The 24,223-nt window shown below is 53.3% G+C and overlaps 1 protein-coding gene across 7 annotated transcripts; it reads right to left on the reverse strand.

Moving 5' to 3' along the window:
* Positions 1-23,199, reverse strand: LOC119619378 (kinetochore protein Spc24). 7 transcript variants are annotated; one of them, XR_012094074.1, is made up of 9 exons: positions 23,000-23,196; positions 15,296-15,440; positions 14,167-14,271; positions 13,970-14,046; positions 13,249-13,433; positions 9,634-9,769; positions 3,612-3,767; positions 3,278-3,394; positions 1-1,812 (listed from the first exon to the last, which is right to left on the reverse strand). XR_012094074.1 is itself a non-coding variant. In XM_073019490.1 (5 exons), exons 1-5 carry the CDS (start codon positions 23,157-23,159, stop codon positions 12,335-12,337), a joined length of 549 nt encoding a protein of 182 aa, XP_072875591.1. In that variant the 5' UTR covers positions 23,160-23,199; the 3' UTR covers positions 12,058-12,334. The 7 variants fall into 7 exon arrangements, 3 of the variants coding, with proteins under 3 accessions (XP_072875591.1, XP_037841244.1, XP_072875592.1); XR_012094075.1 differs by lacking the exon at positions 3,612-3,767; XR_012094076.1 differs by lacking the exons at positions 3,612-3,767; positions 9,634-9,769.
* Between the last annotated feature and the right edge of the window lie 1,024 nt (positions 23,200-24,223).

The following is a 24,223-nucleotide window of genomic DNA, read 5'->3' on the forward strand; positions in this document are numbered from 1 at the left end:
TTTGTGGATTGGACTCCCCAGGAGAAGGACCGAGAAGGGGAAGATTTTCAGGAGTTGGAGACCAGGCCTGAGCAACAAAGCGAGATCCCATCGCTACAAAAATCAAAAAGTTAAAAATCAGCGGGGTGCGGTGGTACGTGCCTGTGATCCCAGCTACTCGGGAGGCTGAGGCAGGAGGATCACCTGAGCCCAGGAGGTGGAGGTTGCAGTGAGCCACGATCGAGCTACTGCACTCCAGCCTGGGCAACAGATCAAGACCCTATCTCATAAATAAAACTATAAAAAAAAAAAGTAAATCCTCCAGTCTGGATCGTTTGATGGGACTTCAGGTTCTTTCTGAAATTGCCCTAAATGTTACTGTTGCACTGATGACCCGAGAGAGAGTGACAGCCTCCCTCAGATTCCCGGTGTGAAGATGTCACAGGGATTGGCTGTTGTCCCCAGGGACGAAAACTGTGCCCCCCCAGTGCAGGGAACCATGACAAGCCTTTCTGGTTCCGGAGCATGTAAATGCGTCCCTGGACAGATAGTGGGGTTTTTTGTTATGTTTGCACTTTGTATATTGGTTGAAACTGTTATCACTTATATATATATACGTATATATAAAATCTATTTATTTATGCAAAGCCTGGTTGCTGTATTTGTTCAGTGACTATTCTCGGGGCCCTGCGTAGTGGGTTATTGTCTCTGAAATGCCTCTTCTTTATGTACAAAGATTATTTGCACGAACTGGACTGTGTGCAATGCTTTTCGGGAGAATGATGTCCCCGCTGTATGTATGAGTGGCTTCTGGGAGACGGGTGTCACTTTTTAAACCACTGTATAGAAGGTTTTTGTAGCCTGAATGTCTTACTGTGATCAATTAAATTTCTTAAATGAACCAGTTTGTCTAAACTCGATGCACTTTCTTCTGTTCGCTTTTTTTTTTTTTTTTTTTTTTTGAGATGGAGTCTGGCTCTGTCGCCCCGGGCTGGAGAGCCGTGGCATGATCTTGGCTCACTGCAACCTCCGCCTCCCAGGTTCAAGCAATTCTCCTGCCTCAGCCTCCCTAGTAGCTGGGATTACAGGCGAGTGCCACTATGCCTGGCAATTTTTTTTTTTTTTTTTTTTTTGAGATGGAGTCTTGCTCTACCGCCCAGGCTGCAGTGCAGTGGCGCCATCTCAGCTCACTGCAACATCCGCCTCCTGGGTTAATGCCATTCTCCCACCTCAGCCTCCCAAGTAACTGGGGCCACAAGCGCTCGCCACCACGCCCGGCTAATTTTTTGTATTTTTAGTAGAGACGGGGTTTCACTGTGTTAGCCAGGATGGTCTTGATCTCCTGACCTTGTGATCTGCCCACCTTAGCCTCCCAAAATGCTTGCATTACAGGCATGAGCCACCGCACCCAGCCAATGCCTGGCTAATTTTTGAATTTTTGGTAGACACGGGGTTTCGCCATGTTGGTCAGGCTGGTCTTGAACTCCTGACCTTGGGTAACCTGCCCGCCTCAGCCTCCCAAAGTGCTGGGATTACAGGTGTGAGCCCCCGCCCAGGCCAGCCTCGCTTCCTTCTTTCATCTGTTTGTGGACTGGACTCCCTAGGAGAAGGACCCAGAAGGGGAAGATTTTCCCAGAACTCTGGGCAACATGCAGTCTCCACGGGCTGCCACGGTACCTGGCCTGTGCTGTGATGGCTGACCTGGTGAGTGCGTTCTCTGCTGTCGCCTCTCTGGGTTGGAGATTTTGTCAAGTCCTCTGCTCGTCCATTCATTCACTCGACAAATGTTGAGTGCTTACTGCGAACCACGCTCTCTCCTAGGCTTGTGGGACACTACAGGGGATAAAAGAAATGAAAGACGGGTACGGTGGCTCACGCCTGTAATTCCAGCACTTTGGGAGGCTGAGGCGGGCAGATCACAAGGTCAGGAGTTCGAGATCAGCCTGCCCAACATAGTGAAACCCCGCCTCTACTAAAAATACAAAAAAATTAGCCAGGCGTGCTGGTGGGTGCCTGTAATTCCAGCTACTTGGGAGGCTGAGGCGGGATAATCGTTTGGACTCAGGAGGCGGAGGTTGCAGTGAGCTGAGATCACGCCACTGCACTCCAGCCTGGGCGACAGAGAGAGACTCCGTCTCAAAAAAAGGGTTAACATGGTCAATTTTATGTGAGGTGTATTGGATTACAATTAAAATCACAAAAAATGTTCAAGATGAAACGGGGGGACAGTGAGGTAACCCAGAAATAAGCAACAGCAGAAAGCGTCACCACCACAAAACCAGGAGAGGGAAGACGTGGTTTCTGGAGCCTGGGAGCTGGTGGGAGCCAGAAACTCATAGGAGGGAAAGAACTGCTACACATGTGGTCCCCGGCAGAGGGAGCGGGGAAAGAGTCCAGCCCATCCCCTGCTCCAGGCTCTATCTCCCACCACTGCCTCCCACGGCCTAAACCCAACAGGGACGGGCTGATGAAGCCCAGGTAATGGTGCCTTACTGGGTGGATTGAAGGAGGGACAGGGTCAGCCTGGGGGTGACACGACACTGGGGTGGTTAGGCCCACAAACGTGGCCGGGGGTCACGGCTCATGCCTGTAATCCCAGCAGTTTGGGAGCCTGAGGCAGGAGGATTGCTTGAGCCTAGGAGTTCAAGAGCAGTCTGGGCAATATAGCAAGACCCCATCTCTAAAAAACATTCTAAAATTTCCAGGCTCACACCTATAATCCCAGCACTCCGGGAGGCTGAGGCAGGCAGATCACCTGAGGTTGGGGGTTTGAGACCAGCCTGACCAACCTGGAGAAACCCCGTCTCTACTAAAAACACAAAATTACCCGGGCGTATTGGCGCATGCCTGTAATCCTAGCTACTCAGGAGGCTGAGGCAGGAGAATTGCTTGAACCTGGGAGGCAGAGGCTGCAGTGAGCTGAGATCCCGCCATTGTACTCCAGCCCGGGCAACAAGAGCGAAACTCCGTCTCAAAAAACAAAACAAAACACCATAAAAATTCAAAAAGAGCAGACTGACCAGGCCACCTGCATTCATATCCTGGCTCTGCCACTGACTCGCGGGGTGACGGGCACCTCAGAGCCTCAGTTTCTCCACCCGACAATGGAGACAAAGCTAATCTCCCCCTCCCCAGGGCCTCTGGAAGTGGGATGGGATGGGGGCTGCGCAGGCGCCCGGAGACAAAGGCAGGGCCTGTCATCTTTCCCGCGTCAGGAGTTCAAGACCAGCCTGGCCAAAATGGTAAAACCCCGTCTCTACTAAACATACAAAAATTAGCCAAGTGTGGTGGCGCGTACCTGTAATCCCAGCTACTCGGGAGGCTGAGGCAGGAGAATCTCTTGAACTCGGGAGGCTGAGGTTGCAATGAGCCAAGATCGTGCCACTGCACTCCAGGTGACAGAACGAGACTCTGCCTTAAAAAAACAAACAACAACAAAGAAATTTTAAAATTACCAGCCAGGTGTGATGGTGTACACCTGTAGTCCCAGCTACTTGGGAGGCTGACGTGGGAGGATCTCTTGAGCCCAGCACTTTGGGAGACCAACCTGGGCAGATCACCTGAGCTTGGGGACTTGAGACCAGCCGGACCAACCTGGAGAAACCCCGTCTCTACTAAAAACACAAAATTACCCGGGTGTATTGGCGCATGCCTGTAATCCCAGCTACTCAGGAGGCTGAGGCAGGAGAATTGCTTGAACCTGGGAGGCAGAGGCTGAGGCAGGGGAATTGCTTGAACCTGGGAGGCAGAGGCTGCTGTGAGCTGAGATCCCGCCATTGTACTCCAGCCTGGGCAACAAGAGCGAAACTCCGTCTCAAAAAACAAAACACCACAAAAATTCAAAAAGAGCAGACTGACCAGGCCACCTGGGTTCACATCCTGGCTCTGCCACTGACTCGCGGGGTGACGGGCACCTCAGAGCCTCAGTTTCTCCCCCCGACAATGGAGACAAAGCTAATCTCCCCCTCCCCAGGGGCTCTGGAAGTGGGATGGGATGGGGGCTGCGCAGGCGCCCGGAGACAAAGGCAGGGCCTGCCATCTTCCCCGCGTCCACAGGGTGGCACTTCCTTCCTGCCTTCCGCCTTTTGTTTTGGGAAGCTTCCAAAACGCCCCTGGGAGGGAAAATGGAGCAGCCCACACAGGAAGCGTCCCGGAGCCTGCACACAGGCGCTCGATAATTGCTTGATTGACGAAATTGGTGCTCAACCAAGTGGCAAACAGGATAAGTGGGCTCAGATGGCCAGGAAAACGGGAGGGCCTGGGAGGTGGCGGCTCAAGGGTACTGAGACTGAGACGGGGGGTGGGGGTGGGCAGGACCGGGGTGCATCCCCAGGCAGGGGTGGGGGGACCGGGTGCACAGCACGGGTGGGGCATGACCCAGAGGAGAGGACAGAGGTGATGGAAGATTCTGGTATCCAGCCTTGGCTGCTGCATTGGGAGCCTGTACCAGGGCTTTGCTTTGAGGGTGACACAGACCTGCAGACATTCAGAGTTTCCTGACCATCTATTGTTCTGCCCTGTTGGTCGCCGAAGGGAGGGAGGGTGACAGCCACCCATTTTACAGAGGGAAATAGGAGTCTCGGGTCACTGTGGCTGGATTCTGATCCTCGCCGGTTCCAGTTCTCTGGCTCAGAACGGGGCGCTGGTAAAATGAGCTTCTGGCTCCCTGGTCCACAGGCTCAGCACCCGCCCAAAGGCGCTTGTCCTGCAGGGCCGGGGGCAGCCTGCAGCTTGGGGAACGCCACCCCTGCAGACCGGATGAGGGCTGGTGGTCCTGTCCTGTCTCCGCAGGCTCAACAGCTCTGGCCAGGACAGAGTGGAAGGTGGGAGGAATCTGCCCCACTCCCAGCAAGTCTGACACCCACAACTAATGTCCCTCCCCCTCTCCTGTCCCCAGGCCGTTCCTCTTCCAGCAGCCCGAGGCATCCCAGACCACAGCTGTCTGCAGTGAGTCAGCCTGAGTCTCTGGGCTGAGCCAGGGCTGCCGGAGGGAGGTGGGGAGAGGGGTGTAGGCTGCCCGGCCCTGCAGCTGGCCCTGGCTTAGTCCCCCCCAACCTCCCCAGTCTGGGGTCAGCACTTTCCTCCCTTGCAGGCAGTGATTTTCCATGATGATGAAGGAATAAAAAAGCCACTGAGGGTTCTGAGTGGGAGTCCCTGGTCCCCATCACCCCACTGAGCACGGCCGCTTGGGTTTCCTGGCAACTTTCTGCTCCATCCGGAGTCGTCCCTCCCCTGGGCTGGGCTGCTCTGGGGCTTTTCCTGGGATGGGGAGCGGGGAGCTTGGGGGTAAATAATGACATCAGCCACCTAGACAGGTGGGGCCGCTGTGTCAAGGGGCCCATGTCAGGTTCCCTTCTCCCAGAGCTGGGGTTTGTCTTGGAATCGGAAAATCCTCCCCACATTGCCCTGTGGACTGCAGGCCTGGCGTGATCAAGGACCCTGCCCTCCTGCTATCCCCCTGTCTCCTCCATGCCAGCCTTGCTGTGTCCCCTGCCTGGCTCACAGTCTCCACACCTTTATCCCCTGGGGACTCAAGTCTGGGACAAATGACGCCTCCTCCCTGGGCCTCCCACAGAGCCACAGAGAACCCCCCCCGCCACCCCACAGTGTTCATTTGTGGGTAGGGATTAAGAGCACAGCTCGAATTAAAGCCCTGGCTCTGACACCCGCCTGCAGAAAGCCTGACACAGTGGCCTCCACCGGGGTGTGACTCCATGAAGGAGGGCCTGGCCGGCCACAGGCTTACAGCACACATTTCTCTTTTTTTCTTTTCTTTCTTCCTTCCTTCCTTTCCTTTCTCTCTCTCTCTCTCCTTCCCTCCCTCCCTTCCTCCCTTCCTTCCTTCCTCCCTCCCTCCCTCCGTCCCTCCCTTCCTTCTTCCCCTCCTCCCCTCCCCTCTTTTTTTTCTTTTTTTTTTTTTTTTGAGACAGGGCCTCGCTTTGTCACCCAGGCTGGAGTGCAGTGGTGCGATCCTAGCTCACTGCAGCCTTGACCTCCCAGGGTTGTGGCAATCCTCCCGCCTCAGCCTCCCAAGTAGCCAGGACTATGGGTGCATGCTACCATGCCTGGCTAATTTTTTAGGTCTTTTGTAGAGACAGGAGTCTCACCGTGTTGTCCAGGGTGGTCTTGAACTCCTCAGTTCAAGCAATCTTCCTGCCTTGGCCTCCCAAAGTGCTGGGATTACAGGCATGAGCCACAGTGCCTGGCCCAGTTCACATTTCTAAGTAAATATGGGAGGCCAGCCAGGCGCAGTGGCTGTAATCCTAGCACTTTGTGAGGCCGAGGTGGGTGGATCACCTGAGGTCAGGAGTTCCAGACCAGCCTGGCCAACCTGGTGAAACCCCGTCTTTACTTAAAAAAATACAAAAATTAGTGGGACGTGATGTCAGGTGCCTGTAATCACAGCTACTTGGGAGGCTGAGGGAAGAGAATCGCTTGAACCCAGGAGGCGGAGGTTGCAGTGAGCCGAGATCACGCCATTGCACTCCAGTCTGGGTGACAGGGCAAGACTCCATCTCAAAAAATATATATACATATATGTGTGTGTGTATATATATATATGAGGTCACTGGAGGTTGTGGAGCACTGTGAGAGTGGACGAGGGTGGCCCACATTCCTAGATGAGTTGCCTGGAGGCTGTAGTCCCAGACCTCGGGGGGGTCCCCCGCAGAACCCAAGCACTGTCATGCCAATGACACAAAACTGGTCTTCCTGGCCTCTCCCATCCTGTCCATCCCAGAAGCAAAACTGAAGCTTCAGACCCGACAACCCTGGGTTCAAATCCAGCCTTGGAAGCTTGCTTCCTGTGCACAGGCAAGCCCTATTGCGATCTGTTTCTTTCTTTATTTTTTTTGAGACGGAGTCTTGCTCTGTCACCCAGGCTAGAGTGCAGTGGTGTGATCTCAGGTCACTGCAATGTCCGCCTCCTGGGTTCAAGCGATTCTCCTGCTTCAGCCTCCTAAGTAGCTGGCATTACAGGCATGTGCCACCACGCTCAACTAATTTTTGTATTTTTAGTAGAGATGGGGTTTCACCATCTTGGCCAGGCTGGTCTCAAACTCCTGACCTCGTAATCTGCTTGCCTCAGCCTCCCAACGTGCTGGGATTACAGGGGTGAGCCACTGCACCCGGCCATGATGTTTCTTTTAACCATAAACTAGGAAGAACCTTGAGCACGTCTTAGTCCAGAACTATCAGGGAAGGGGCACTGAATGCCAGGCCAGAGGAGGGTTGCATGAAAGGCTTGGCCCCAGCTACTCAGGAGGCTGAGGCAGGCGGATTGTTTGAGCCGATGAATTCGAGGCTGCAGTGAGGCTGTGATCACACTACTGCACTCCAGCCTAGGCAACAGAGTGAGACCCTGTCTCAAAAAAAAAAAGGCCAGGCGCGGTGGCTCAAGCCTGTAATCCCAGCACTTTGGGAGGCCGAGACGGGCGGATCATGAAGTCAGGAGATCGAGACCATCCTGGCTAACACGGTGAAACCTCATCTCTACTAAAAAAAAAAAAAAATATTAGCTGGGCATGGTGGTGGGTGCCTGTAGTCCCAGCTACCCAGGAGGCTGAGGCAGGAGAATGGCGTGAACCCAGGAGGCGGAGCTTGTAGTGAGCTGAGATCCGGCCACTGCACTCCAGCCTGGGCGACAGAGCGAGACCCCGTCTCAAAAAAAAAAGGCGCAGCCATCCCAAGCTGCTCCCGGCCGCCTGCCCCTCTGGGTGGCCTCCACTATTGGCTGAGGATGCACTTTACCGCACTTTACCCCCACCAGGGCCTGGGAGTCTGGGGAAAGGGACCCGAGTCTAGTCCTCAGGGGAAGCTGCCCAGTGAGCAGCAGAGCCCGAGGAAGGCTTCAGCCTCGAGACTCCCTGGGCGCCTGTCCCCAGAAACACCAGTTACGAGCAGGGGACTGGCCGTGGTGTGAGTTCGTGGCCTGCACACCTCCTGCCAATAATGACTAAGTGGCTAGAGCTTTGGGCTGCCCCCCTGCCGCCCTCTGGGGCTCGGGCAGGTGCAGGTGTGGATGCCCACCCTGGCTTGGCCGCTTCCCACCTGGGTGGCTTCGGACACAAGGTGGACTCCTCAAAGGAGCTGCCTCCCATCTGAGAAGCCAGCGTCATCCTCCAGGGGCTGCTGATGCAAACACGCTGCCCTGGCCCCGAGTGAGATCACCCTGCCCCTGGGGGGCATTGGGGGGCTTCACTGCTTAAGTTCAGAATCCAGGGTCGTCCTTGTCCTGCGTGCCTCAGTTTCCCCATCTGTAAAATGGATGGTCCTGGGGTTGAGCCTCAGTGCTGCAGGGACCAGTGTGGAGCCCCACGTCCTGGGGCCTGAAACTTTACTCCCACCTCAGCAGGGCTGGGCTGAGCCATCAACAAGCCTCTGGCCAGCCTCCATCATTCAGGAAAGAGCCGGTGGCCGAAGGGGCAGCTCTCAGACGGAGAACAAACGGGGGCGGGGGTGGGAGGGGCGGGGCTGGGGGCCACCGGCCTCAGGCTGTCCTGGGCACTCAGCCAGCACTGGGCAGTGAGTCAGGGGCCAGGCATGCGGAGTGGGGCCTCTCCCGGCCCCGGAGATCAGGCACCTCCCGGAACCCGCCCGCTGGGCCCCCACCAGGCCGCGTTCCTCTCCCACTCACTCTCCCCATAGAGGGGACCCTGGACCTGCCTGAGGGGGATGGGAACGGGGATGTGGGTGGTGGGCACAGGGCCTCTCTGAGCCCCAGCACAGGCCCCCTGATGGGACCGTCTCTTCCTTGGGGAAACTGAGGTCCAGGTTGCTGGGGTGGAGGGGATGTGGAGTGACAGGGCAGGGCAATGGCTCCTTGGCCCCCTCTGGGAACAAAGCCAGGCCATTCCTGTGGGGAGGGAGTGCCAACCCCAGGGTGGGGGGGCACGGGCCCTGGGCCAGGGGTACAGATAAACCTAGGCTCCCAGAACCCTCGTCACTGCGGCCCCTCTGTCCCCATGCCTGCTTTCTCTCCAGGGCACTTGGAGCTGCAGTTTGCAGGACGAGAGGGAAACGTGCCCATTCCCCCACCCCAGGACTCTCAGCCATGCATGGGCTGGGCCCACTCCACTCCTGGCGCCCACAGTTGCACCGGAGAACCGGCCAGTGGAGGCACCCTGTCCCGTGTGCGGGAAGGAATGACCACAAAGGTGACAGCAGGCTCAGCCAACCCTGGCACTGACACCTGACTTGCAAACTGGTCCCTGCCTGAGGCTTCAAGGCAGGCGAGAGGCTTTGTGTGACTTCCTCCCGGAAGGGACACTGGCAACAGCTGGAGACATTTCCTGTTGTTAAGGCTGAGGGGGAACTACTGGCATTTGGTGGGTGGAGGCCAGGGATGACACTAACTGTCCTATGACGCCCAGGACAGCCCCCAACACACAGAACGGCCGGGCCCAATGTCACTAGAGCTGAGGCAGAAAAGCCCTGCTTGCTTCAGGTCTTCAGATCTTTGGGGGTCAGAGGCACAAATAGAGGACTCTGCTCCCTGTTCAGGTCACATAAAAGAACCGGCCGGGCGCTGTCGCTTATGCCCCTAATCCCAGCGCTTTGGGAGGCCAAAGTGGGAGGATCACTTGAGCCCAGGAGTTTGAGACCGGTCTGGGTAACATAGCAAGATCCCATTTCTACAAAAAGTGCAAAAATTACCTGGGCACGGTGGCATGCACCTGTAGTCTCAGCTGCTTCCCAGGCTGAGGTGGGAGGTTTGCTTGAGCCCAGGAGGTTGAGGCTGCAGTGAGCCGACATCGTGCCAGTGCACTCCAGCCTGGGTGACAGAGTGAGACTATCTCAAGAAAAGAAAAAAGAGAGAAAATCCATGAACTTGGAAAATTAAAACAGCCCCAAGGGCTTCTAGGAACACATCTAAACCCAGGCCCACCATTCTCAGAATCTTTGCAAGCCGAATGGACTGAGATTTCTGACATTTCAGGGCTAGACTCAAAAATCCCTTAAAAAATTTTTTTTTTTTTTGAGATGGAGTTTCACTCTTGTTGCCCAGCCTGGAGTGGAATGGCACGATCTCGGCTCACTATAGCCTCCACCTCCTGGGTTCAAGCGACTCTCTTGCCACAGCCTCCAGAGTAGCTGGGATTACAGGTGCCTGCCACCACGCCTGGCTAACTTGTATTTTTAGTAGAGACGGGGTTTCACCATGCTGGCCAGGCTGGTCTTGAACTCCTGATGTCAGGTAACCCACCTGCCTTAGCCTTCCAAAGTTGCTGATATTACAGGCATGAGCCACCATGCCCAGCCCCCTTTTCTTTTCTTTTTTTTTTTGAGATGGAGTCTTGCTGTTGCCCAGGCAGGAGTGCAGTGGCACAATCTCGGCTCACTGCAAGCTCCGCCTCCCAGATTCACGCCATTCTCCTGCCTCAGCCTCCCGAGTAGCTGGGACTACAGGCGCCTACCACCACGCCAGGATATTTTTTTTTTTTTTGAGACGGAGTCTCACTATGTCGCCCAGGCTGGAGTGCAGTGGCGCGATCTCAGCTCACTGCAAGCTCCGCCTCCCGGGTTCACACCATTCTCCTGCCCCAGCCTTCCGAGTAGCTGGCACTACAGGCGCCCGCCATGATGCCTGGCTAATTTTTTTGTATATTTAGTAGAGATGGGGTTTCACCGTGTTGGCCAGGATGGTCTAGATCTCCTGACCTCGTGATCTGCCCGCCTTGGCCTCCCAAAGTGCTGGGATTACAGGCGTCAGTCACTGCACCCGGCCCAGGCTAGTTTTTTGTATTTTTAATAGAGATGGGGTTTTACCATGTTAGCCAGGATAGTCTTGATCTCCTGACCTTGTAATCCACCCACCTCAGCCTCCCAAAGTGTTGGGGGGTTTCACCGTGTTGGCCAGGATGGTCTTGACGTCTTGACCTTGTGATCCACCCACCTCAGGCTCCCAAAGTGCTGGAATTACAGGCGTGAGCCACCGCGCCCGGCCCTTATCCCTCTTTTCTAGGTTGATCTCCCTGGAGGCCACCAGTTCAGCCTTCTCACCCCAGGACCTGAGGGTCACCTGAACGGACCATTTCAGTGTCCGTGGAACATGCTCAGAAGCTGTTAAAGCTGACTGTTCCCTCTGCCTAAAAACGCCCCTGATTAAGAAAGAACTGCACTTAAAGTTCAGTCATGGAAAGCGACATGAAACCCAAGTCCAAGTTCATGGAACTAACACATCCAAGGACAAAGCTGTATCCGGGGACAACCGTGTGGGCGGGACCCCACCTCCCTCTCTCCTCCCTCAGGCAGGCAGGTGGTGTGCAAGCCTCCTTCCCTTAGTGGTACCCAAAACACCGAGGATGGGAAAATGATGAACACATTGATTGGCCGGCCCTGGACTGGAGTACATGTTCAATCAGTTAGGACTTATTTTGGTATCTGTCACAGAAAACCCCCCAAACCAGCAGCTTACACGAGGTAGAAGTTGAGGTTGGTTCTCTCCCTTCTCTCCCCCATTTATAAGTCTGTGTTGATATCTGGCTCTGCTATCATCGGGGAACCAGGCTCCTGTCATCCCTAAGGGACTGCACTCGTCTGTACATGTGGCAGTATGGCTGCCAGGGCTCCAGCCATCACGCCCACATTCCAGGAAATAGGAAGGGGGAAGAAAGGTTGTACTTGTCATTTAAGAATCCTTCTAGAGGCCGGGCGCGGTGGCTCAAGCCTGTAATCCCAGCACTTTGGGAGGCCGAGACGGGCGGATCACGAGGTCAGGAGATCGAGACCATCCTGGCTAACCCGGTGAAACCCGTCTCTACTAAGAAATACAAAAAACTAGCCGGGCGAGGTGGCGGGCGCCTGTAGTCCCAGCTACTCGGGAGGCTGAGGCAGGAGAATGGCGTGAACCCGGGAGGCGGAGCTTGCAGTGAGCAGAGATCCGGCCACTGCACTCCAGCCTGGGCGACAGAGCGAGACTCTGTCTCAAAAAAAAAAAAAAAAAAAAAGAATCCTTATAGAAGTGTCATGTAACACTTTCACGTACATTTCACTGGCCAGACCTTAACTACAAGGGCAGCTGGGAAGTGTTGTGTTTTAGATCCCAAAGTGCTAGGATTATACAGGCATGAGCCACTGCGCCAGGCCAAATTTTTTAATTTTTTTGTAGAGAAGGGGTCTTGCCATGTTCCCCAGGCTGGTCTCCAACTCCTGGGCTCAAGTGACCTGCCCGCCTCTGCCTCCTACAGTGCTGGAATTGCAGGCCTGAGCCACTGCACTGGCCGGCTTATCTTTTTAAGTCCAGGCACAAAAGTTGCTTCCGTCCTCCATGAAGCACACTCTGGTGTGGCTCCTGTCACAATCTGGGCCTCTCTCTAGTTCTAGAGTGTTGTCTGCTTTTGTGTGGACTCCTCCGTCAGCAGTGGGAGGAGAGCCACGTCACTTGTGTCTTGTCTCTCTGGTGCCTAGCAGAGTCTGGGCACACCGTGGCACTCAAACATACCCCCTGAATGAATGAGGGCCAGCCTTGTAACACCTGGGAGCTGTCATCGAATACAGCAGTGTCATCTGTCCCATCTTGCCACAGATGTGAAACTGCAGGCCTGGCATGGATAAGTCGACTCCCGTTGGTTACTGAGCTGAGGCCACTCTAGGAGCTGAGGCCAAAATCAAGAGAAAAAGAAATCTAGTAAAAAAAAAAAAAAAAAAAAAAAAAAAAAAAAGCCAGGCGCGGTGGCTCACACCTGTAATCCCAGCACTTTGGGAGGCAAAGGTGGGTGGATCACAAAGTCAGGAGATTGAGACCATCCTGGCTAACATGGTGAAACCCCATCTCTACTAAAAATATAAAAAATTAGCCGGGCGTGGTGGCAGCTACTCAGGAGGCTGAGGCAGGAGAATGGCGTGAACCCGGAGGCGGAGCTTGCAGTGAGCTGAGATCACATCACTGCACTCCAGCCTGGGCGACAGCGAGACTCCTTCTCAAAAAAAAAAAAAAAAAAAAAAAAAGAAGTCTAGCTGGGCACGGTGGTTCACACATGTAATTCCAGCACTTTGGGAGGCTGGGGTGGGTGGATCACCTGAGGTCAGGAGTTCAAGACCAGCCTGACCACCATGGTGAATCCCCGTCTCTACTAAATACAAAAAATTAGCTGGGAGTGTTGGCACACGCCTGTAGTCCCAGCTACTTGGGACGCTGAGGCAGGAGAATCGCTTGAACCCGGGAGGCAGAGGTTGCTGTGAGCTGACATTGTGCCATTGTACTCCAGCCTGGGCAACAAGAATGAAACTCTGTCTAACAAAAAAAAAAAAAAAAAAATCTGTGCACACATTTCATTTGAAATAGATCCGAGGATCCGACCACAGCAGATGCCCGCTGGGTGGAAGACGCAGCCACGAGGCTCCTGGCTACCACTCGGTGTCCACGAGGCTCCAGAGGTAGTCGCTGATGAATTTCCTGGAGAGCTGGGTGCTGTCCAGGTGGATGGGCTGGGCCACACTGGGGCCATGATGGACTGAGGCACAGATGTAAGGAAAGCCTGGGACACACAGCCCCTCACACAACCCCATGGGGAAAAGGATACTGCCTTTACTTTTTTTTTTTTTTTAGAGACAAAAGTCTCATTCTGTAGGCCAGACTGGAGTGCAGTGGCGCAATCTCGGCTCATTGCAACCTCTGCCTCCTGGGGTTAAGCGATTCTCATGCCTCAGCCTCCTGAGTAGCTGGGACTACAGGCATGCGCCACCACGCCCGACCTCGGGTGTTCTGCCCGCCTCGGCCTCCCAAAGTGCTGGAATTACAGGCGTGAGCCACCACACCTGGGCTGCTATATTTTACTGTATATTTATTGTAGTCACGGGGTCTCACTGATACCCAGGCTGGTCTCAAACTCCTGGCCTCAAGTGATCCTCCCACCTCAGCCTCCCAGGTAGCTGGGACTACAGGTGCACACCACCACACCTGGCTAATTTTTACAGGGTCTTGCTATGCACCATTTTACATCCCTACCTACAGTGCATAAGGGTTAAAATGGCTCCCCAAAAAGGATACTGCCTTTGATCATCCCTGGTTCACACTCATAATCCCACTCAATTTTACTAATTTGGTGGTAAAGTTGAGCCACGTACCTACAGGAAGACAAAAAAAAAAAAAAAAAAGAAAGAAAGTAAGTTACCCAGCACTGACTTCAACCAAGAGCCGGACTGCACAAGGAGGCACAGGCAGGCACACGCTTTGGCAGAACCTACACGGCCGAGGGGATTGTGACTGTCGTGTCCTCGTCGACCTCCTTCTCCTGTCGCTCCAGATCTGCCTCGATCTCCTTGAGCTCTTCCAGCTCTCTGGTGAGCTGAGTAGGGCAGGTGGTTAAGGACCCCAGCTTTTGAGAGGGCTGCCCCTGCGCTAACTGCAGCTGGGAGGCCCAGTGTCTTGGCTCTATCTACGCACACTTTCTACTTTGAGTCAGAGTTTTGCTTTGTCACCCAGGCTGGAGTGCAGTGGCGTGATCTCAGCTCACTGCAACCTCCGCCTCCCAGGTTCAAGTGATTCTCAAGCCCCTGCCTCCTGAGTAGCTGGGATTATAGGCGCACACCACCACCGCCTGCTAATTCGTGTATTTTTAGTAGAGGCAGGATTTCACCATGTTGGCCAGGCTGGTCTCGAACTCCTGACCTCAAGTGATCTGTCTGCTTCAGCCTCCCAAAGTGCTGTAATTACAGGTGTGAGTCACTGCGCTTGGTCTCTTTTTTTTTTTTTTGAGACAGGGTCTTGCTCTGTCACCCAGGTTGGAGTGCAGCCTCAATCTCCCAGGCCCAAGTAATCCTTCCACCTCGGCCTCCCAAGTAGCTGAGACTACAGGCGTGTACCACCATGCCCAGCTTGCTTGCTTATTTATTCATGTATTTATTTATTTACTTATTGAGACAAAGTCTCACTCTGTTGCCCAGGCTGGAGTGCAGTGGCGTGATCTCAGCTCACTGCAAGCCCTGCCTCCTGGGCTCATGCCATTCTCCTGCCTCAGCCTCCTGAGTAGCTGGGAACAGGCGCCGGACACCGCACCTGCCTAATTTTTTTGGTATTTTTAGTAGAGACGGGGTTTCACTGTGTTAGCCAGGATGGTCTCGATCTCCTGACCTCATAATCCGCCCTCCTCGGCCTCCCAAAGTGCTAGGATTACAGACATGAGCCACTGCACCCGGCTTAATTTTTTTATTTTTGTAGAGATAGGGTATCTGTTGCCCAGGCTGGTGTCCAACTCCTGGGCAACAAGATCCTCCCACCTGGGCTTCCCAAAGTGCTGGGGTTATAGGCGCGAGCCACTGCAGCTGGCCCTATGCATGTTTTCTAGCAAGACTGACCCCTAGCAGAAAAGGATATAGGAGGCTGGCCTTCAGATGGGCGTCCTCCTCCCCGGCCTCCTGAAGCCCGGCTTCCAGCTGCTGCAGCTCCACGCCTCCCTGGTGCACCTGCTCTTTTGCGTTGAGAAGGTTCTGGGCCACTTCCTTTTCCATGGTGAGGATCTCTGCAGGGTGGAGAGAAGCAGGCTCCCTAGGGTCTGTCCTTCCCCAAGGAGAGCAGAGAGAAGGTGGTTTGCCACCTCCCTTGGCAAGAAACATGCCCCTTCTTGTCTGCAGCCCTGTGTCCAGAGAGTCCCACTGGCAACTTGTACGACTATTGTTTCACCAAAACACATTTAAATACACCAAAGATAAAACCTCATCCTTCTTCACACACCTAAAATAGTTTATAACAAAATAGTTGGCCAGACATGGTGGCTCATGCCTGTAATCCTAGCACTTTGGGAGCCTGAGGCAGGAGGATTGCTTGAGGCCAAGAGTTCAAGCCTGGGCAACATAGGGAGATCCTCTCTCTACAAAACTAAAAAAATTAGGCTGGGCGTGGTGGTTCACACCTGTAATCCCAGAACTTTGGGAGGCTGAAGCGGGCAGATCACCTGAGGTCAGGAGTTCAAGACCAGCCTTGTCAAAATGGTAAAATCCCGTCACTATTAAAAACACAAAAAATTAGCTGGATGTGGTGGCAGGTGCCTGTAATCCTAGCTACTTGGGAGGCTGAGGCAGGAGAATCACTTGAACCCAGGAGGTGGAGGCTGCAGTGAGCCGATATCGCACCACTGTACTCCAGCCTGGGCGGCTGAGTGAAACTCCATCTCAAAAAAAAAAAAAAAAAAAAGGCTGGGCACAGTGGCTCACACCTGTAATCCCAGCATTTTGGGAGGCCGGGGCAGGCAGATCACCTGAGGTTGGGAGTTCGAGACTAGCCTGACCAACATGGAGAAACCCCATCTCTACCAAAAATACAAAATTAGCCGGGTGTGGTGGTACATGCCTGTAATCCCAACTACTCAGGAGACTGAGGCAGGAGAATCACTTGAACCCAGGAGGCGGAGGCTGCAGTGAGCTGAGATCGCGTCATTGTACTCCAGCCTGGGCAACAAGAGTGAAACTCCGTCTTAAAAAAAAAAAAAAAAAAAAAGTGAAAAAAAATTAGCCAGCTGTGGTGGCACAGGTCTGCAATCCTAGCTGCTTGGGAGGCTGAGGTGGGAGGATCGTGTGAGCCCAGGAGGTTGAGGCTGCAGTGATCCAAGATGGCGCCACTGCATTTCAGTCTGAGTGACAGAGTGAGACTGTGTCTCACACAGACACAAAGACACACATACACACACACAACACGTTTATAGCAAGAAGCACAGGACTCACTTTCCACATCCAATGAGCCTTGCAAGCCGGGCAGCTCCCTTCCTCCTGCTCAGCTCCACTCCTCATCTTCCTCATGCAGGTCCCCCATCCCTCCGAGACCACCCTAACGCTTTCCTGCTGCTCCTCCTACCCCGCCTGACGTTTTGGTCTCTCCCTAAGCCAATCTGCCAATCCATTCTGCTCTCCGCTGCATGAGAGGCCAAGTGGGAAGTCACTCCCCTGCTCAAAGACCTACCATGGCTCCCCAGTGTCTCCAGGATAAAGCCCAGATCTCCTTTTACATCTTCACAATCCTAAACAGCCTTCTTTCTCCCTACCATGAACTTTTCTCTCTGTTCATCATTTTGCACATACGCCTCGGTTCTCACCTGGGCCCCTGTGCTCCATGGAATGTCCCCATGCTCCTGCCCAGCAGGCACACCCATACCTGGCCTTCAAGGCCTCCAGCGTGATGCCCTGCTCAGGCAGTGGGGCGCTCTCCTCTCCCTCCCAGAGTGCAGCTGTGCTTCCAGGACAGCCCCGGCACACTGACTTATTCCTTCCTCACCTTTCTACTTCAAATCAGATACCGCATCTTCTATTCACTTTTTGTCTCCAGCACCTACCCGAAATAAAAATGTGTTGAGGCCGGGTGCGGTGGCTCAAGCCTGTAATCCCAGCACTTTGGGAGGCCAAGACGGGCGGATCACGAGGTCAGGAGATCGAGACCATCCTGGCTAACACGGTGAAACCCCGTCTCTACTAAAAAATACAAAAAAAAAAATTGCCAGGCGAGGTGGCCTGTAGTCCCAGCTACTCGGGAGGCTGAGGCAGGAGAATGGCCTGAACCCAGGGGGTGGGGCTTGCAGTGAGCTGAGATCCGGCCACTGCACTCCAGCCTGGGCGACAGAGCCAGACTCCCTCTCCAAAAAAAAAAAAAAAAAAAGGTGTTGAACAAAACACCCAGAAAGAGCAAAAACATCTTGGCCAGGTGCGGTGGCTCACGCCTGTAATCCCAGCAATTTGGGAGGCCAAGGTGGGTGGATCATTTAAGGTCAGGAGTTCAAGACCAGCCTTGCCAACGTGGTAAAATCCCATCTCTACTAGAAATACAAAAATTAGGCCAGGCACGGTGGCTGACGCTTGTAATCCCAGCACTTTGGGAGGCCGAGGCAGGCAGATGATGAGGTCAGGAGTTTGAGACTAGCCTGGCCAACACAGTGAAACCCCGTCTCTACTAAAAATACAAAAATTAGGGGGTTGGGGGCTAGGGGAGGGATGACATTAGGAGAAATACCTAATGTAGATGATGGGGATGGGTTGATGGGTGCAGCAAACCACTATGGCATGTGTATACCTATGTAACAAACCTGCACTTTCTGCACATGTATCCCAGAACTTAAAATATAATAATAGTAAAAAAAAAAAAAAAAAAAAAAGGAAAATAAAATATGTGACCTTGCGGGGTGAAAAAAAAAAGGCTTGGTACAGTGGCTCACGCCTGTAATCCCAGCACTTTGGGAGGCCAAGGCGGGTGGATCACCTGAGGTTAGGAGTTCAAGACCAGCCTGACTAACATGGAGAAACCCCGTCTCTACTAAAAATACAAAATTAGACAGGTATGGTGGCGCATGCCTATAATCCCAGCTACTCGGGACGCCGAGGCAGGAGAATCGCTTGAACCCGGGAGGAGGAGATTGTGGTGAGCCGACATCGTGCCACTGCACTCCAGCCTGAGCAACAAGAGCAAAACTCCGTCTTATTTAAAAAAAAACAAAAAACACTACTGGTGGCTGGGCACAGTGGCTCGTGCCTGGAATCCCAGCACTTTGAGAGGCCAAGGCAGAAGAATCGCTTGGACCCAGGAGTTTGAGACCACCCTAGGCAACGTGGCAAAACCCCATCTCTACTAAAAATACAAAAAATTAACTAGGCGTTGTGGTGTGTACCTGTAGTCCCAACTACTTAGGAGGCTGAGATGGGAGGATCACCTGAACCAGGGAGGTTGAGGCTGCAGTGAGCCATTACTGCTGTCACTGTGCCACTGCACTCCAGCCTGGGTAACAGAGAGATATCCTTTCTCAAAAACCCAAACCAAACCAAACCAAAACAAAAATGGCTACTGTTCCTTCCTAGAAACCTGCCAACTCAGAGAAAGCAGATTAAATGCTTCCCAAAAGGCCCATGTTTAAGTTTTAGAAACTCACATTAAGTTATTTTTAATCACAGTATGACATGTATATGGTTCTGCAAACATAAACACATACGCACACACCCTTCTCCAAGCCTCTCCGCCCCTCTGAAGCAGCCACTTTCAAATTTTAGCTGTTTTCTCTGGCACTGGCCTTCACATTTCTAAGTAACTTGCTTATGCTGCTATTTCTTGATGGGTCTGGTTCAGATGGTGCCTGCTGATTTCCTGTTAGGACAGCTGAGGCTCCGGCTGGCTCACACAGCCTTCCCACCCGCTGTCTGTCCGCCCTCCCGAGGGACAATGGACTCTTCTTGAATTCTTCCCTGAATAGTAATGTCTACCCCATGGCCGTTCATTATAAGGCGCTCCTACTTGACATATTCTCACACAGCTCTCTGAGGGGACACTTTTTTTTTTTTTTTTTTTTAAAAGATGGAGTCTCGCTCTGTCACCCAGGCTGGAATGCAATGGCACGGTCTCAGCTCACTGCAACCTCCATCTCCCAGGTTCAAGTGATTCTCCTGCCTCAGCCTCCTGAGTAGCTGGGATTACAGGTACCCACCACCACGCCTGGCTAATTTTTATATTTTTACTAGAGACGGGGTTTCACCATGTTGGCCAGGCTGGTCTGGAACTCCTGCCCTTGTGATCTGCTCGCCTCGGCCTCCCAAAGTGCTTGGATTACAGCTGTGAGCCACTGCACCCAGCCTTTTTTTTTTTTTTTTTTTTTTTTGAGACAGAGTCTTGCTCTGTCGCCCAGGCTGGAGTGCAGTGGCGCGATCTCAGCTCACTGCAAGCTCCGCCTCCCGGGTTCACGCCATTCTCCTGCCCCAGCCTCCCGGGTAGCTGGGACTACAGGCGCCCGCCACCATGCCAGGCTAATTTTTTTTGTATTTTTAGTAGAGATGGGGTTTCACCGTGTTAGCCAAGACGGTCTCGATCTCCTGACCTTGTGATCCGCCCGCCTTGGCCTCCCAAAGTGCTGGGATTACAGGCATGAGCCACCGCGCCCAGCACTTTTTTTTTTTTTTAACTTTTATTTTATTATTATTTTTGAGACAGAGTCTTGCTCTGTTGCCTAGGCTGGAGTACAGTGGCGTGATCTCAGCTCACTGCAATCTCTGCTTCCTGGGTTCAAGCTATTCTCCTGCCTCAGTCTCCCGAGTAGCTGGGATTACAGCCATGCGCCACCACGCCTGGCTAATTTTTGTATTTTTAGTAGAGACAGGGTTTCACCATGTTGGCCAGACTGGTCCTGAACTCCTGACCTCAGGTGATCTGCCCGCCTCAGCTCCCTAAAGTGTTGGGATTACAGGCGTGAGCCACCGCGCTTGGCCTATTTTTTTGAGACAGTCTTGCTTTGTCATCCAGGCTGGAATACAGTGGTGTGACCTCAGCTCACTGCAGTCTCCAACTCCCAGGTTCAAGTGATTCTCCTGTCTCAGCCTCCCAAGAGTAGCTGGAATTACAGGCACTTCGGGAGACCGAGGCTGGTAGATCACGAGGTCAAGAGTTCGAGACCAGCCTGGTCAACATGGTGAAACCCTGTCTTTACTAAGAATACAAAAATTAGCTGGGCGTGTTGGCATGTGCCTGTAATTTTTGTAATTTTAGTAGAGACCGGGTTTCACCATGTTGACCAGGTTGGTCTTGAACTCCCGGTCTCAAGTGATCCACCCACCTCAGCCTCCCAAAATGTTGGGATGACAGGCATGAGCCACTGCGCCCAGCCAGCCTGAGAGTGTACTTTACTCCTCTGACCCGCATCTGCGACATGAAAAACAGGTCCAGAGACAGAGTTCAGTGACTCGCCCACAGGTACATAGCTCCAAACCTAGGATATGAACTGGATCTGTTTGACCCAAAGCCCAGGATCCCTGGATCCTGACTCTCAGTTTTCTTGGCCCCAGACTCATCCATTCTGCTAACAGCCAGGCTGGCTGAGTCACACCGTTCTCCTAAGCCATCAAAGAAGGGGGAGTTAATGGAGGGGTGGAAGGAGGAGGAGGGAAGGAGGGAAGAGCCTGCCTGGGACATTACACTCGGATAACATTCAGCCTCATCCTGGGTGCTCACCAGGCCTGGCAGTCAGGCGGCTGCTGAGCTCATCTTCTGCTCGCCAAGTTCATTCTCACCTCCTGACCTTTGCATTTGCAATCCACGCTGCCAGGAACACCATTCGTGAGTCATCCTGTGGCCGACTCCATAGGCCAATCTAGGCTCAGCCCAGGCCTCCTCATAAAATGTGACTGTACAAGGCATCTGAAACCCCTGCCACTGCAGCTGTCAAGAACTGTATGGCGATTCCTCAGAAATTAAACTTTGAATTACCATTTGATCTGCTTCTGGCTGAATACAAAAAAGAATTGAAACTAGAGTCTTGGGCTGGGTGCAGTGGTTCATGCCTATATTCCCAGCACTTTGGGAGACTGAGGCGGGCAGATCACGAGGTCAAGAGTTCGAGACCAGCCTGGTCAACATGGTGAAACCCTGTCTTTACTAAGAATACAAAAATTAGCTGGGCTTGTTGGAACGTGCCTGTAATCCCAGCTACTTGGCAGGCTGAGGCAGGAGAATCGCTTGAACCCGGGAGGCACAGGTTGCAGTGAGCAAAGATCACGCCACTGCACTCCAGCCTGGGCGACAGGGCAAGACGCTGTCTTGAAAAAAAAAAAAAATAGTCTTGAAGAGATATTTGGTCACCCGTGTTCATACCAGTGTTATTCACCACAGCCAAAAGGTGGATACAACTCAAGTGTCCATGGATGGATGAATGAATTAACACAATGAGGTCCATCCTTCTATATCATGGAATATGACTCAGCTTTAAAATGGAAGGAAATTCTGGCTGGGTGTGGTGGCTCACACTTGTCATCCCAACACTTTGGGAGGCCAAGGCGGGTGATCACTTGAGGCTGGGAGTTCAAGACCAGCCTAGCCAACATGGTGAAACCCTGTCTCTACTAAAAATACAAAAATTAGCCGGGCATGGTGGTGCGTAAGTGTCTTCTCAGCTACATGGGAGGCTGAGGTGAGAGGATCACTTGAGTCTGGGAGGCAGAGGTTGCAGTCAGCCAAGATCACACCACTGTATTACAGCCTGGGCAATGGAGGGAGACTCTGTCTCACAATAAGTAAATAAAATGGAAGGAAATTCTGACACAGGCTATAACATGGATGAACCTGGAGGACATTATGCTCCGTGAAATAAGCCAGACACGAAAGGGTAGATATTGTATGATTCCATTATGAAGGGTAGATATTGTACAATTCCTCTGTGAAGTTCCTAGAGGAGTCAAATTTGAGACAGAAAGTAGATCCCTGGTGGGTGCCAGGGTCTGAGAAGGGGATGGGGAGTGAGTGGTTTATGGGGACAGAGCTTCAGTTTGGAAAGATGAGAAAGTTCCGGAGACAGATGATGGTGATGATGGCTGCACAGCAGTGCGAATGTGCTTAACGCCACTGAACTGTGCAGTTAAAAATAGTGAAGATGGGCCAGGCACAGTGGCTCACGCCTGCAGTCCCAGTACTACGGGAGGCCAAGGCAGGCAGATTACCTGAGGTCAGGAGCTGGAGACAAGCCTGGTCAATGTGGTGAAACCTCATCTCTACTAAAAGTACAAAAATTAGGCGGGTGTGGTGGCAAGCGCCTGTAATCCCAGCTACTCAGGAGGCTGAGGTAGGAGAATATCTTGAAGCCGGGAGGTGGAGGTTGCGGTAAGCCCAGGGCCTGGCAGCAGCAGGTGATCCATAAACCATCTGAATGCCTTCAGGAAGAAGGGATGGGCTATTGTCATAACTATTTGACAGGGAAGGAAGCTGAGGCACAGAGAAGCTAGGAAACTCACCTCAAGTCTCACAGCGGACATGGGGACGGGTGCTGGGATGCAAACCCGGAGCTTTGACTCCTGAGCTCCAATTCAAACCCTGAGACCCCCAGCTCCTGCTCACGGAGCGCTCAGAAGAGGCCAACCCCTCCGGGCTCCTATATTTACCACTAAACCCCTGGGGGGCGGGGGATGGTTGCTATCATAAAGCCCGGAGGGCTCAGAGGCGGCCGTCCCAGAGGGGATAGGGCAGGAGATGGAAGAGTCCAGGAAAGAAGGAGTGTTGAGGTCGGCCTGGTTGGCCGCTCCCAGCACCCGGGCCCTGTTCCCCGTGGGCCCGCGCCCACGCTCCAGCTCTCACCTCGCAGCTGCTGCTCGGCACCGTCTTGCGTCTCCAGCAGCCGCTCTACCACCTGCTCGTGGCGCCCCAGCAGCCGTCTCTGCTGCGCCTCGGCGCGGTTGGCGCCCAGCAGGCTGAGCAACCCCTGGCTCACCTCCTCTATGTCGCGGAAAGCGGCCATGACTACGCTGGGCCCCAACCCGCGCAAATTTGACTGCCCGCGGAGCCCGCCCTCTTCCCGAAGAGGTTGCTTTCCATTGGAACATTTTCTACGTCAGTCATAAGCAGTAGCCAATAGGCATAGGGAGCAGCGTCTTAGAATGGGGGAAGCCGCTTTGGGTCTGGCCTGGTGCGCCTGCGACCACTCCTCCGTCAGTCATCGGCGATGACCAATCGGCGCAGGAAGCGGGAGGCTCCGTTAGCCCTTCCGATGCGCCTGCGCGGGGTGGAAAGCGGCTGTTTATTTCTCCATAGGTCGAGCGCCTGCTCTGTGCAGGGCCGGGTTCTAAAGGCAAAGTCTCAAGCAGCTTCTCCTGGAACTTACATCCTACAGTGTGTGCGTGGGATACACACAATAAGCATAGAGAATAAGTAGATTCTATGAGAGGCTGCATAGATATATGGCGTCTGTAGCCAAGTTACTGGGTTCGAATCCCAGCGTTGCCACTTACTAGCTGTGTTACCCTGGGCAGATTTCACCCCTATGTGCGGTACTTTCCTCCATAGTAAAATGAGGGTCATACTAGTGCCTATGTCAGGGTTGACATGAGAATTCTTATTGCTTTTTTTTTAGAGACAAGGTATTGATTGCTCTGTCACCCAGGCTGAAGTGCAGTGGCACAATCCGTTGCATCTTCGACCTCCTGGCCTCCAGCAATCCTCCTGCCTCCGCCTCCCAAAGTACTGGGATTACAGGCATGAGCCACCGAGCCCAGCCTGGCGTGATAGTGTCTGCTATTTGGTAGGTGCTATATGGTTGTTTAATGAAACATACATAGAATCCTAGCATGTAGCTGGGTGCAGTGGCTCACGCCCGTAAGTCTCAGCTCTTTGGGAGGCTAAGGCAGGAGGATCGCTTGAGCCCTGGAGTTTGAAACCAGCCTGTCTCAAAACAAAACAAAACAAAACAAAGAAAAGATCAGTGCTGATTCTAATGAGCTGGTTCCATGCTAGACACTGGTATTTCTGCCAGAAACGGTTAAGATGTTAAGATGGCATCTTTTGGCCGGGCGCGGTGGCTCAAGC

Source organism: Chlorocebus sabaeus, chromosome 9, assembly GCF_047675955.1.
Source record: "Chlorocebus sabaeus isolate Y175 chromosome 9, mChlSab1.0.hap1, whole genome shotgun sequence".
NCBI classification, from domain to species: domain Eukaryota; kingdom Metazoa; phylum Chordata; class Mammalia; order Primates; family Cercopithecidae; genus Chlorocebus; species Chlorocebus sabaeus.